Source organism: Caloenas nicobarica, chromosome 12 (assembly GCF_036013445.1).
Source record: "Caloenas nicobarica isolate bCalNic1 chromosome 12, bCalNic1.hap1, whole genome shotgun sequence".
NCBI classification, from domain to species: domain Eukaryota; kingdom Metazoa; phylum Chordata; class Aves; order Columbiformes; family Columbidae; genus Caloenas; species Caloenas nicobarica.
This window is the reverse complement of record NC_088256.1, coordinates 14,962,814-14,977,376: the sequence shown is the minus strand read 5'-3', so window position 1 is coordinate 14,977,376 and position 14,563 is coordinate 14,962,814. Positions and strand designations below refer to the sequence as shown.

Sequence of the window (14,563 nt, the reverse complement as noted above, 5' to 3'; positions counted from 1 at the left end):
ACGGATGCTGGAGAGCTGGGTAGTAAGTGAACAGGATTGTGCACTCCTAGCACACATCACAGTTAGGTACCCCAAACCTTTGAGCAGCTCAGCCTTTACTGAACCCTTTTCAGCCTACATATACGTAAAGAGTGCCAGTGGCAGACATAACTCAATGTAGTCACTTGATATTCCTTTGGATTTGTTCCTCTTCTGTTTTAGAAGTTCTCCTTTACCACTTGGTTGTGGTAAGCAGCCACCAGAGTACAAATAAAGAATTGCCAACTTTCAATACTGTCCCCTCTGCACTCAGGTGAAATGTGTATATGTATCAGAAAAACAAGTCGTGATTTTTCCCACTTATCTAAGACAAATTACAGAATTTGGAGGGACTCCAAGCCCCCTGAACAAGGCACTTGAGACCTTTCCAGTCAAGGCAGTGCATATAAGCAGCTTCTATGCAACCCTAAATTTCTGAAGTGTTGTGTCCATTTCAACAATATTCCCTTACATGGAAATGAGAAATGAGGTCAATATATCAACCGTGGAACAGATATTTAAAAGAAAACCTGCAAAGTGATGTTAATTTGAGGACACACAAGCCTGTCCTTCCTTCCCATTTTGCATTAAACCACAACACTCTGATGTGTTGTTTCTGATTGTTCTTTACATATTTGTATAGTTAGGCTATACTCTCATTTTTTGACTGAATTTTGACAAATTTTTGTCTGTACTACCTGCAGTGATACTTCTGTTGAACATATTGATAGCCAATTTTTAACATGGGCTTCCCCTGTGAGCATGGTTCCTAATGTAAAATACAAATGAACATTTAAACTGAGACACGATGTGTCAATTCTTATTTTACTCAGGAAGTGCCAACATGACTGTCTAAGCAGACCTGGCCAGTCTAGTAAATGCCTGTGTTTGAACTCTTGAATTACTTTCTTAAAAAACACTCATCTACTTCTGGCTTTGTCGACTGCATTATTTTTTTTTCCCTTTTAGCTCATTTCTAAAATAATCATTTAACAAATCGAGATAAATTTATCTTTAAAAATATTCTGATCTCCCCAAAACCCATCACTGCACCATTGTCCCTGTGCCTCTCAAACAGCACTTACTTTTCCTGTGCAGAAACTCTGCAACAAGGGCTGCTACATGAACATAACACATGGCTGCCTGCAAAGTACAAAGGAAAAATTAAAACATCATCTGTACAGCTGTTTTGTTGCACATCATGTTTTTAATTAAATTCATTACCTCTGAAAAGTCTCCGTTTTTTACATGTATCTTTGCCATGCTGTCCAGCCACGTTTTCCGGAGCTCTGGGGTACTTGCGTAAGATTTGGCCAAACTGTATTGTAGATCTATCAACATTTCTGGATCTTTTTCATGTTCTTTCATTTGAGCTGTAGCCATAAGCACTGTACGGATTCTCTTTGTCAAATCTTTGACTTCAGAAGGAAAAGCAGTTGCCTGACACAAAACAAATCTAATTAGAAGCGAATACAGAAATAAATGGTGTTCCAGGCTTTGCCAACGAAAGACTGTTGCTACCTTTTCAGCCAACACTCAACTTACTGCCAATCTGAAAATGCCAAGACCACAGGAGATAAGACTAACTAGCTTTTACCTATCGAACTCACACAACCTGGGTGTGCATAGGGCCAATCTCTCCTGGCCATGTGCAGGATGCCAGGTTGGCTGTTCTCGTGCTATGGTGATGCAGGTGCTTTGGCATCCCGAGGAGCTGGTGTGAGGGTGAGACAGATGTGCTCCGTGCATGCAAATGTCCCAGGATGGGACTGTAAACCATGCCCAAAGTGTTTTTCATGTCATTCAACATCCTGCTTGCTAGGCTCTGATGTGGTCACTCTTTAATTCCTAAAGCACCAAAGGCATTTGTAGAGCTTCACACCACAGGAATGTAATAAACTGAGAAGGAAAGATGTTAATTCTAACGCTTCGGTTTGATCCCCTGCTCAGAGCAAGGCCATCATTGAGTTAGAGCAACAATTGTTAGGCCAAGTTTTATAATCTCCAAGGACAGAAATCCCACCTCCTTTCTGGGAGGTGCGCCATATTCTTGGGAAATTTTTTCTTTAAGTAAATTTGGCCTTTTTCTTCTAGCAACTTGTGCCCATTGCCTCTTGTCCTGCCACCCCACAACTCTGTGAAGAGCCTGGCCTCCTCGTCTCTACAGCCTTCCTTTTCAGTAGTGGAAAGCAGAAGTTAGGTTCCCCCTCGGCTTTCTCTTTCATGAGCCTGGCTCATGTTTCCTCTCCTTGGGCTCCTGCTCCCAAGTTCTCCCTGTGCACGGCATCCTCTCCAGTGCACTGAAATCTCTTTTGTACTCTTGCACTTAAACTGGATATAATGATGGTCTCATGATGTAAAATACGATCAGCAAAGTGTGGCTCAGTGAAACCCTTATAAGCATCTGCGTGGAGAAGAGAACTGAGGTTTTTGCCAGGTACATCCTAACTATAACTTCGTTATAGCACAACTCAACACCTGAGGTTCCTGTTCCACCTTTAAGTCATAGGGCGACTAGAGAACTGCAAAAACTTTTCCCATTTTCCCCAGTCCTACCTTGGCAGCTACACTGTGTGCAACGGAGCAAGCTGCAATTACGATTTATTGTTTAATGCTTTGGGTAGAAGATGTTAATTCTAGCGCAAAGACAGACAATTATTTTCCGAACAAATATAACCATTGATCTCCATGAAAGAGGGCTTATTTAATGTTACTGACAATTAATTAAAATTAATTCCTGCTAATTATTACCTTCAGACAACCGAAGTACTAGACCCTCCCTTGTGAAGAGGAAAGCTGGAAATTCTTGGAAAGCTCTCTCAAAGCTGGAAGTTCTTGGAATGCTCTTTGGATACCCTTGCAAGCAGCACATTTTGCAAAGTATAACCTGAATTGCAGAGCTCCTTCCTCTTGGCGTGAGGCCTCGTAGATGCAGCATGACCTGCCTGTGCAGCTGGTCCTATTGCTGTTGGCACAATACTTGTTTACTGAGCAAACACAGCCCAGTAGGAGCTTATAAATCATAGTTGCAATCATTAGCCTTACCCTTAAACATGATTTCCTTGAGTGTGTCTTCAGTCTTGCATTAATGGACGATAGCACATAATGTGGTTTAACACCTCCAACTTACCTTCATAGGCCTGTCACTGTTTGCAAAGTTGTTAATGATGAGCAAGGAGTCCTGAAACCTTGTCCCACCGCTGAGTGCCACATCTGCTATTAATTGGCTCACTGCAATTATTATCTGTTGGAACAGGGTAGGTGCTTTAAATGAGTCCTGACAGAGGAGTTTTATTGTCACAGTTACATAAAACATTCATTGGAAAACATCACATCTTTCCCACAACGTAAGCAACTGTTGTTGGCTTTGCTGTCACATCTCACAAGGACAAATACTCCCCGAGGACAAAACTGCTTTGCTGAACAGCGAGTTCACAGATTTAACAATATAACAACTGTAATACAAATCCCTATTTGTACATTAGTTACCTTCTTCCATGATTCCTTACAACCCAGACAGTATTCATCTGCTCCACTAGGTTTCTAAATTTGCTTCAAAAAGACAATGCTGTAAAAGCAGCTCCAGAAAAATCTCTCCTCCTGCCTCTAAGGCAGCTCTTCTTGCCATCCCTTCCACCCCATCCCAGCCAGCTGCTGGGAAACAGATGCGTCTTGTGTCTGTGATTCCAAGGACTCAACAGCTTGGAGTACTTGATAGCAGTGTATTTTACCCAAAGGGCCCTGAGCTGGGAAACAGGAATTAGGCAAAGCCTGGAAATCAGGAGGATTTTTGTCCATATAACAGTGAGATCCTCTGCAGATAGGAGGTGACATAGTTATATTGATGTATCTGTTAATTAGATCTGAGGCGTCTTGCTCTCTGCCTTTTCCCTGGCCACTGACCTGAAGATGGGTTCTCAGGAATGTTTTCCTTTTGGTGAACTCAAAGTTATTTCTCATCAGGAGATAGAGAAGAGCGGAGGCTTCATTCCTTGTAGAGGACACCTTGGAAGTGCAGCACTTCAGGATCTCGTAGCAGAGGGCAGCGCACATGTTCACCCTTCCCTTGAAAAATGCTGAAGGAAACTTCAGAAGAGGCACACAAATATTAGAAAATACACCATAAAATTACACCTACAGGACAACACACTGGGCTCCAGCCTGGAAAGCCTAAATAAAGATTCTGCCAGAGTTTTGAGCCTGAAAGTATTTGTGGGAACGAATTTGGGGCCCATTTTTAACATTGTTTCCTACAGCAATGGGAACTTTGCTGTCACAGTTTTGGGGATGTGCTTGTGTATGTCCACATATCCCCCCCCAACAACTTTTGGGTTCAATGGCAAATTCTCACCAACTTGGACAGACAGAAGTTTTATGTTCTTACAAAAGCCATAAACACAGGCAGTGGGGCAGAGAGGAGAGGTCCCACAGACATTCTCACCAAAGACTACCATCTGGCACAGCACAAAATCCACGAGAGCCCGCTCAGAAATCCAGCCCCACTAGGAAACATGACCTGTGATGCTTGCACAGCTACTTCCACACGTCCCTACAAAAAAGCCTAAAATCATGACTGCCCTCAGGAATGCAAAGAAAAGACTTGCTTGTCCCAGAGAGCCTAAAGTACAGAGCGACCTGCCCTGGCCCTCCAGATGGAGCTGCGCCTAGGGAGCAGCAGGATCAAGCCAAGCTGCATCGTGAGCTACCTCAGCTAGCAACGGGGCTCAGAGAGTTGCATCAGGGTGAAGAAAAGCAAAAGGGGAAGATCAGCACCTCACACTGCCGTAGCACGTATATCACCTTAACAAACATCTACTTCCAAGCACGCCTGCAGAGGCAAGCTCAGCCGTGCCTGAAAAGCAGACGGCTGCAGCGGTGCCCTGTCTCGGCGGGCAGCAGCCACCATGCAGGGCTCGCTGGAGCTGGGGACCGCCAACATGCACCTGTCTGGCCGTGGTCACGAGCGGTGGCTGGTGGGGAGGGGGCACTGCACTTGGCTTCCTTCCACCCTGGCCGCAGTGGGTTGGGTGTAGGGAAGCAGAACAAGGAAGGGTTTTGTGCTGGCATGCAGCCACCTCCACAGCCACCGCAGGGACCTGGCTGGAGAAGGGTGATGCTAACACCTCCCAGAGGGAGCGGAGGCTGGTCGGGCATCACGCAGCAGCACTCGGCTCCCTCTGCTGCAGCTGAGGACCAGCCCCAAGGGAATTTCCTGGCACAGAGAGGTAACAGAGGCAACCATGCTTTTTGTCCATTCAGGGCAGAGATGTGCTCCATTCACTCAAGAGCTAATGGTCCTCATGGCACACAGCCCATGAGCCACTACTATCTGCCCCACTGCCTTCTCCCCATGGGACTTGACAGTAAATGCTGTCAAGAGTATTCACTCACATCCTCCAAGTCAGAGCCTGGAGCTGTTACGGTGACCCTCTACTCCTTGCATTAAGTATATTTGATTCAGAAAAGCTATGGTACTACTGTGACCATCACCATGGTGTGCTGGTGAAAGAATCTGAAACCAGGAATCTAGAAGCTGTGGCTTACGAGACAACACTGTTGGGATTACACTGAGCCACATGGGTTTCAAGGAAGTAGGAAGACACTGCCCAAATATTTGGTGTCCACTGTCTGTGGCCAAAAATATTTTCAGAAAAAAAAAAATGGGAGAAAGAAAAGAAGCAAATAAACATCATAGTAACACATGGCTAAGAGGATCATGTGTGCACTGGGGAAAGGAGCAATTAAGTAATTGCTGCCTGTCTGTAATGCAATCCTTCTCCCATAGCGAGATGGAGTCACAGTCAGCACTGGGATTATTAGCCCAGCCAGCACATGGACACCCACAAAGACATGGCTAGCACTTGCTTTCAGCAAGGACCACTGTGAGGCTTTTCGGACATTTCCAACCCAATGCAAGCAAGAAAAATTTTGCCTGGGAATCTGCTGCAGAAGCAGCCCAAAATCCCTCCCTGCGCGCTCCCCTCCACACCGCACCATCTCTGGGAGGAAAACCTGTGCCCTGTTCATGGGGAACCTGTGTCCCCAGCCAGCTGCCTTCTGGAGACCAAGCCAAGCAGATGCAATCGCTCCTGGTGCCAGGTTCGGGGCGGCAGACCCAAAGGTGTTTGTTTGTCTGCCAGAGATCTGGCCAGGTGCTGCCTGCGGCTCTCCAGCTGGCAGGAGAACACGAGCTGGGAAGAGCTGAGAAAGAGCATGTGTGGCGATGACTCTGCATGTGCTGGAGGAGCACGTTTCTGATCCAGCCCTGATATGAAGGGTCAGAGCAGGAGTCAATGCAGCGAGTAGCTCCCAAAGAGGACTCAGCTCAGAAGGGACACGAGAGCAGGGCAGCCACAGTAGCAGACAGGCAAGGCCAAGTGCCCTTCACAACTGCATGGGGGGCTGTACTGGTGCTGCATCCTGAGAGCACCGATGGGGAGGGAAAGCACAGCTTGGTGTGGTCCGGGGAACTGCTGACAGAACAAGGAAAAGCATCTCTAATCAGCTGTTGCAGGAGAGGAGTAAGGCTCTGCTGCCTGGGTCCTTCAGGGTCTGGGATCTGTGATGCTTCTAACATGCCCTGCAAGTGCCAGCGCACCGAGGGACGCTGAGGCACAGAGCAGGCAGCTACATGGGGTTTCCATCGCTTTCACATTCATGTGTCTGAGCTGCTCTTTAATTCAGCGCAAATTATCTTGGTCCCCTCTCCTCTGTGCAAGTTTTCCTTCATAACCCTTCATTTCAATACCACTCGCAAGCATGTAAATATGTAATAATCTCTAAGTTATGGTCTGAATGAAGGGTTTAGATGTTAAGAAAATTTAAGGTATAAAAACAAGAGCAATCTAGCTTCTGTTGCATCTTCCTAGCTGGTAAAACAGAGACAGCTTTCTTCCCTAATTCCCAGCACACATGCATGCAAGCAGGATTCATTCCAAAACCAAAACCAAACGCGCAAGCAATTATAGACCTTGTTTGTTCCTTGCTTTCTTGTGACATTTCTCTTTTTTAAGTCTTTTGCCTATCAAGTAACCAGATTTAATGCAGAAAGCAAGCTATTTTTAAAAAAGATTTTGGGATGCAGAATAAATCTCGGGAGTTTTTTCCCCTCCAGCAACCATTTGCTGTGACCCTAGATAAGAGGGGGATTATTTTCCTTGTAATTATTAGCTACAAAAGGCCATAAAAATGACGAATTGTCCACTCTAGCTGTGTCAAAAATATAACTCACTTTTGGTTTTCTTGTAGTTAACACTAATTTATAGCTAACAGTGATATGCAACCCAAAATAAAGCAATGCAGCTTTTATAGTTCAAAACAAACTTGCGGGAAAACATGCCATCCTTGCACTTGTTGTGAAACACAGTGATCCCTCCAGCTATTTTATTGTCACTTTGGGCCTTAGAAAAGCCCTTCAGAGGACTTAAAAGGAAGTTTGGGACTCATGTGGTTATGGAGTTAGCAAAGAAAACACTTCCTTATAGATACCATCTTCTGGGCTTGTATCTTGCTTCTACAGAAGCAACACTGTGTCCTGTCCTACAGGAAATGTGAGAAATAAACTCAAATAATTCTTTCATATCTTTGAAGACCCATGATAGCAAATTCGGCGTGGATTGAGGCTGGCATAAATCCAAGAAAATGAACCCGCTGACTGTTCTTGCACCAGCTAAGAACGCAACCTGCGTTGCTGTAATCGGCATTTTGGAAAGCGAGCGTGGAACCCCTGACGGGCTCCAGGTTTTGAAGGCTGAAGGTGAGATCAAGTTGAGCAGGTGTGCAGGTTTGGCTTGGCATTTAAACAACCACAGAAAATTTGCCAGGGAGGCAAGGAAGGTCTCTTGTTTACTCTAGGCACAAAAAGTATTTCTGGCTAAACAAACTTTGAACTAATAAGGGGAAGAGATGTGCAGAGAGACTGTGTCTGAGTGGGGTGAGTGCAGGTCTGAATCAGGATGGATCTCAAGGTTAAGCAGATCACAGCAAGCAACAAACTCAAAAGAAAGGTAGAGCAATAAACATGGATTGGACTCTCTAGAAAAACGGAGTGATTCCTGCCAGTGCCAGCTGCCAATCTGGCAGTTTCTAAGAAGCCCCATGGAAAAATACCTCGTAGGGGACCATGCTGTCTGGAGCCAGACAGATGCCTATAGCAAGACTTCTACATTTTCTGCTCCTCATGTGTGTGCTTAGGACAAACCAAAATTCAGACCTAGACGTACTCATACTAGCTCTTAGCTTTGCCGTGGAGTTATAGTAAAATGTACATAGCACAGACTTTTTCCATCTTTGAAAAACAGTTTAGCAGTTTCTTTCCTTAGTCAAGCTTTGCTCGACAACTCATGCAAGACCTCCCTTGGAAGTAACACACCACTGCTTATCATTGACATACTGTGCTCTGCCTGTCTGCAATCTCACACCACTTGGATCTACCTCATTAATGAAGTGTTGCACCCAAGTAATCGAGAGGTTTTAATCCATTTTGAATTTATGATAACCGTGCAGCTTGGAAGGAGTGGAGTTTGCGTGTACATCTGGTCTTGAAAATGTACCTATGAAAATAGGCAGGTTTTGACAAGCACAAAGGGAAATGTCAGCAATAGCATCAGTCACTGCTCTTATGTGGTTACCTGTGGCTTTGACGCTGCTTGAGCTCAGGGGATTAAACCACCTCACTGTGTAACAGGGCTCAGAAAAGTGTAGAAAGAGGTTCAGCCAGTACTACCCTCTTTCAAACACAATGGGAGAGGAGCAGCTTGTCAGTACAAGCATTATTCACGCAATAGCATTGTCAGCAATACTGACAGTTTGGGGCAAAGATTCAAGAAGCACCAGCTTTTGGTCAGATACTAATCTTTAACAGCAGTTTCATGACCAAGGCAAGTGAAGCAATTCCTCATGATTTCTCCTCTTGTTTCCTGATACCCAACAAAAAATAAATAATTGTTGAAATAAATAACTTAACCTAGGTGGGTTTTTAAATCCATGAAGAAGTTATTTTCTAAAACACATCTCCAAACAGCACAAAGTACCAGTTTAACAGGAGTTTAAGCACACTGGTCTCTTCTATCATACCTATATAAATTCTCCTGCACCTTTGGAGTCACGTATTACGTACCTTGCTAATGAAAGCTCTCAGAGAGGCAAACACATGCTTAAGAGCTGCTTCTGATTGTCCATTTTTGAGAAAAGCCAGATGAATATCAAAAACCTTTTTCATGAGCGAATTGTGGCCATCGTTGCTTAAAAGCTGGGTCTGGAAAGCAACAAGAGAATTTACTTTGCAGAAATGTTGTGCCCAAAGCTGGGAACGACAGAGATAATTTTGCATAATTAATCACATCAGTTCTTAAGCCAGATAAGGATCAGGGCCTTCACTAAAAACATAACCAATAAATGTGGCAACCAGTACAAACTTACACTAGTTGCTCAGATGCTATTTTTCTGGCAGAGAACAGAGCAAATATACGTTATCACTTTTGCAACACTACTTCCAAACCCTAACTGAATAATCTGTACAACTTTCACTGGTTCCCTAGAGTTATTTTAAACAAAACAGGCTGTTACCAACATAACCATCACACTGTTTTTTCCATTTCTTTATATTTGTCTCAATAAGTGTTTCATTTGCAGCTCAAAAGAGAAAAAAAAGACTATCACATCTTTTCACTGGACAGATTTGTAGCTGCAGTAACTCAGCACACTTCCCTTGGCTGCTGCGAAGTTTTGACAGTTTGCACCTTTTGGAAATATGGTAAAGTGGAATTACTTGGAGAGGGTTAATACAGTTTGGTGTCAGAGTTAACATGCCCGCTGTCATCCTTGCAGCCGCTGCACAGGAAGCCTGGCACATAGCGGCCACCCAACGAGGATGTGGATACCCCATATTGATGGGAGATCAATAGTGCCCATCTCATTGCCAGTCCAAGCAATCCTCAGGTTTGTCTTTTGACATCCTATAGACATCTTCTAGCAGGGTAAGATTAGGATCCACACTTTTTAACTGAACTCATTTACTCTGGCAGTAATAATAGCATCAGCACTTTGACTGCAGTACAGAGCACACTTTTGTGTGGTGACACTGTATGACCATAAAAGCAAAGCAGAAGCCCATTAAAGCGGAAGAGAATCCAGTCTATCCTGTGGTTTGAGAAATCACATTGTTTTGTGGTTCAGCGATACTCAGAAAGAGGCAACTGAGAAAGTCAAGCAAGTTTTAGCTCTTGCACATAAATCCTTCTGCTGTTGCCAGACTTTTAAGGAGTAATTTAACACAGGCACCAGGATGGCTTTTTTGCTCTGTAACAGAAGCAGAGGATATGATGACCTTTCTCTTCATGTTGTTCAAACCATCCGAAAAATAAATCTTCATTGTGCTTACTCTGAAATCCAGAGTTGTTCTTGAGACACATTGCTATAATCAGGATTCCTACAACCACACTTCGAGGAAGAGCTTTTCTGGGGCAGTATTTCAGAATTTTGCTGCCAGTCTGGGGTTCTCTTCACCATCGAGGCTTTGAGTCTTGTAGATGGCAATGATTGCCAGGAGTGTGAATCACTATATGGAAGAGAAGACTTCTACCAGTCTTACTGGTCCTGTCTGAGCTGGTAACGACAGCTGGGACACCTCAGCCCCAGAGACATTCATGTACAGCGATTCAAAGAAATCTGGGCCTTGCTTCTAGGCAATTTATGGTAGGAAACAGTGACTGTTCTAAGAATACTAGACCTTCATATGGTAGAAAACAGTGACTGTTCTAAGAATACTAGACCTTCATTTCCCTTTCCTCTAGTCCCTCCTTTCTGTATGAGGTACATTTCCTCTTACTCTATTTTTGTAATGCCTACACTCATGCTGTAACATCCATGTAATTTTCACTGGTCTTGCAGTTTTGAAGAAAATACAAGATTGCGTAAGTGCATAATTGTTCTGAGGTCCCGTAAAACACTCAGCATTTTGGAAAATAAGCTGCAAATGATTCGTTTTTGTAAAGCCTTCCATTATCTGCCACTCTGGGAGAATGGATCATGAAAATCTACACAGGTACAGAAATACAGCACACTTTTCTACAATACTTTTGATTTCAATGCTGACCTTGAAACTCTGAGTGAAAAAAGAGATGGTGTCCAGGACTGTCAGGCACACTTCAGTGGCAATATTGCCCTCCAGTAACGCCTGGTGCACAATATCTGCTTCTGAGGTGCCTGCATCTGTGGATAGAAAGCAAATCAGGAGGAAACAGAGTTCAACAGTTCAGCTCCCACAAGATCTCAATGCTGATGTGGATAAGGTTCCCCCACTCACACTTCACTGGGTTTGGGAGATGAGGTAAAACAGCAAGATTCTGAATTTGCCAGCTACATTAAGAGAAGCTGTATCAGCCTGATGCCAGCCAAGAAAACCAATATTTGTACTTCCCCTTAATCTCACTGTCTTTAAAGCCAGATAGAGAATGGGGTGTCCAGGTTGCACCCACAGAGGGGAAATGGCAAGGTGCCTCAATGGGGTAAAATTCACGCACGTGAAGAGGCTCAGAGCAGGTGCTGGCCCAGGTGTCTGCACGGGGCAGCTCTCCTGCCTGCCCTGCTCACCACCCAAACCAAGGCATTGCCTACACACACCCCCAGCCAAGGAGCTGAGCCGAGGCAGGCGAGAGGAAAAAGTCACACAACTCCTAAATCCCAGGGGTGATTTTTTAAGGGGCTGGCTCAAATCTTTCTGGTGAACCAATCTAGGGATGCTGTAGGGAAGGGCAGTGACCACTGTAATTCTGCAGAGTTTCAGTATCTTGAAGCAACAAGCAGCATGTGAAAAATGGCTACATGCAGTTTTCAGTAGGCTAATTATACTCCACGGTCCCACCTCGCTCTGCTGTACATACTGTGGTTGAGTGTGAAGGAGGTCTCCAAGCTGCCCAGATGCTGGAGCCGCACCTGCATCCCCCCAGCTCTGCTGCGGAGCGCTGGCATCGTCTGGGATTTCCTATCAGTTCCCGTGTGCTTGGATAACCAGGCATCATGCACCCTGCAAGGGGAAGCGAAGACTGCGGGTTTGGACGAGCAGCAGCAGCCACACTACAACAGGATTACAGGAGGCACCAGGATGGAAACCCAGCCTCCCTCCAATGCACTAATCTGGCTTATTCTGGACAATCCCAGTGGGAATGAGCAAGCTACCCTGGTCTTGCCTGCGCCAGATGGCCCTAGAGCTAACGAAAGAGCAGTGCTGCTGCTCGGGGAGCAGAGATGTAGCTGGTGTCTCACCTGCAGCTGGCTGGGGGGGACACTGCCAACCTGCAGCCGGGAGCGCCTGAGCCTGGGGATCTCATGCAGGAGCTGGAGGGGAGGGAAGGGGCAGGGTGCTAAGGTGAGGGGACTCTACTGGCAGCATGGTGCCGAGCAGAGTCCCGGCCCCGCGGGTTTCCTGCCTGCGTGGGTTCACCCAGCATGGTTGTGTACACTCCCTTCCTGCCCTGGCTGCGGCAGGGAGCGCAGGGATGGCCCCCCTACCTCAGCCCCGGGCGGAAGAATACAGTACCTGGCAATATTTCTCTTCCCCACATATCTGAAGTGAAATAAACACACCCTAGAAAGAAAATAAAATATGCATCTGTTACAGATCTTGCAGATCAGGAATGATCCAGAACACAGGACAAGGGGTAATGGTTTTAAACTGAAAGAGAAGAGATTCAGACTAGACATGAGGAATTTTATTATGATGAGGTTAGGAAAACACTGGCCCAGGTTGCCCAGAGAGGCGGTGGATGCCCCATCCCTGGAGACATCCCAGGCCAGGCTGGACGGGGCTCTGAGCAACCTGATCTGGGTGCAGATGTCCCTGCTCATGGCAGGGGGCTTGGACTAGATGGGCTTTGAAGGTCCCTTCCAACCCAAACCATTCTGTGGTTCTATGACTTAAAATCTACTCTATCCTTGTCTGTAGACACACTCCTCTGTGCACGAGAGTTTGGGGTTTGTATTTACAAGGCACTTGACTCACACTCTTCATTTCCAAACCCTATGGCCCACCCCTGTCTCCTCTCCCATCTGTTCCACCAACCTGGCTGCAAAGCACAGGTTGTGCTGGTTATGGCAGGAGGGTGCGCCGTGAGCCCTGCTCATCCTGGGTGTTGGGACACTCTCTGCACAGCCTGGACTGAGCACAGGACACCACCACTTCACTGTGTTCCCTCAACATACACCTATTTCTCCTCAGAGGGAGGAAGAGCATTTCATTACATCCTGCCAGACACCTCTAGTGCTGTCCAGGACCATGTGTACCCAGCGAGGCACATCACTTTCATTGCTTTTTCTTGGCCAATGCTGTCCACACAAAGATGCAGTATTTGAATTGTAGCTTCATGATACTCACTCCAAAAGCACAAGGACATTGATCAGCTCCTGGGGTGAGAATTTGTTCCAGTAAGCTAAAAGAGTATCTGAAAGGAAAAAAAAAAAAAAAAAAAAGAAAAAAAAAAGAAAAAAGAAAACAACAAACAAACAGTGCACTGAGATTTAAAAAAAAAAATGACAGAGGACCTTATAGACCAAAACTGCCAGTGATGGTTTCTTGTCTTTCTGGCTGCCCCGCAGTGAGCAGGAGCCACCCACCTTCAGAAATCATCTTCACAATGTAGAGGTAGCACATCAGGAGCGTTCGGATTTCAAACTGGTCCAGGCGGCTGCAGTGTGACATGCTGCTTCTCGTGGAGCTTCTGCGGATCTAAAAGGACAGGAATGTGATGCGTGGGCCAGTGGCCCTGGGTGCATGGGCGCAGCGAACCCGGCACACACCAGATGCGCCAGCATTCCTCCTGTTCCCTGACATCTGCAGCCCCACTGCACCATGTGTGACATGCTTTGGAGACATCTCATCTTTCAGGGTTGCTGCCCATCTGGTGATGGGCACTTTGGAAATGCTGGACGCATGGCTGAACACTTCTCTGACACAAGAAAAAATGTCTGGGCAGAGAATGCTGGCTTATCCAGCAAAACGCACGGCGGCCCTGCTTTCACTTCCCCTGCTCTCTGCGGTGCCTAAGCTCCCAGATATTTTTGAAATCAGTTCTTGTCAAACAAAATAGTTCATTAGCTGTCACAGTTTAAAGCAAGAATCTAACTTTTTGTTAAAGATGTACACTTCAAAATAAAATGTCAGTTACTAAAAAGCCTGGAAATTTCAGCTTAAGAACTTTTTTTTCCCCTTGGTTTTTGGAAGTGTCTCTCGTTTTTCCTCCCGCTTAGTGACTTAGACAAAGATAAGTGAAATCCTGCTGGTAAGTCAATCTGTGTGGGAAAGGCTTGAGCACTGTGTGGTGGGAAATGCGACTTCTAAAGCTTTACCATTTTTTTTTGCATTCTCTGTGCTCATCCTAGCTGTATCCTCCAACAAATGGATACGATTAAGCTCTAAGCAGGATGCTTCTCTTAAAGCTGTGCCTCACATGTCTGGAGAACGATCCACAGATCTTATTTGTTGTTTATTCTGAGACAAGCTGTAGATATGAGTCATAATCAAACAGAATTAAACATTGAGTTTAGAGCT

At 45.4% G+C, this 14,563-nt stretch overlaps 1 protein-coding gene across 6 annotated transcripts in view; it reads right to left on the bottom strand.

Annotated features, from left to right (window-relative positions):
- The window catches only part of DOCK11 (dedicator of cytokinesis 11), an 87,799-nt gene that overhangs the window by 15,166 nt on the left and 58,070 nt on the right, over positions 1 to 14,563 (bottom strand). For 4 of the 6 annotated variants that reach the window (XM_065643639.1, XM_065643640.1, XM_065643643.1 and 1 more), the window contains 11 exons: positions 13,630 to 13,741; positions 13,391 to 13,457; positions 12,557 to 12,604; positions 12,283 to 12,354; positions 11,901 to 12,043; positions 11,114 to 11,229; positions 9,137 to 9,274; positions 3,922 to 4,104; positions 3,149 to 3,262; positions 1,243 to 1,458; positions 1,104 to 1,161 (listed from right to left, as the gene is read on the bottom strand). In XM_065643639.1, the coding sequence (XP_065499711.1) occupies positions 1,104 to 1,161; positions 1,243 to 1,458; positions 3,149 to 3,262; positions 3,922 to 4,104; positions 9,137 to 9,274; positions 11,114 to 11,229; positions 11,901 to 12,043; positions 12,283 to 12,354; positions 12,557 to 12,604; positions 13,391 to 13,457; positions 13,630 to 13,741 (1,267 nt within the window). The remainder of the gene's footprint in view (positions 1 to 1,103; positions 1,162 to 1,242; positions 1,459 to 3,148; positions 3,263 to 3,921; positions 4,105 to 9,136; positions 9,275 to 11,113; positions 11,230 to 11,900; positions 12,044 to 12,282; positions 12,355 to 12,556; positions 12,605 to 13,390; positions 13,458 to 13,629; positions 13,742 to 14,563) is intronic. The other 2 variants (XM_065643642.1, XM_065643645.1) reach the window with 1 other exon arrangement.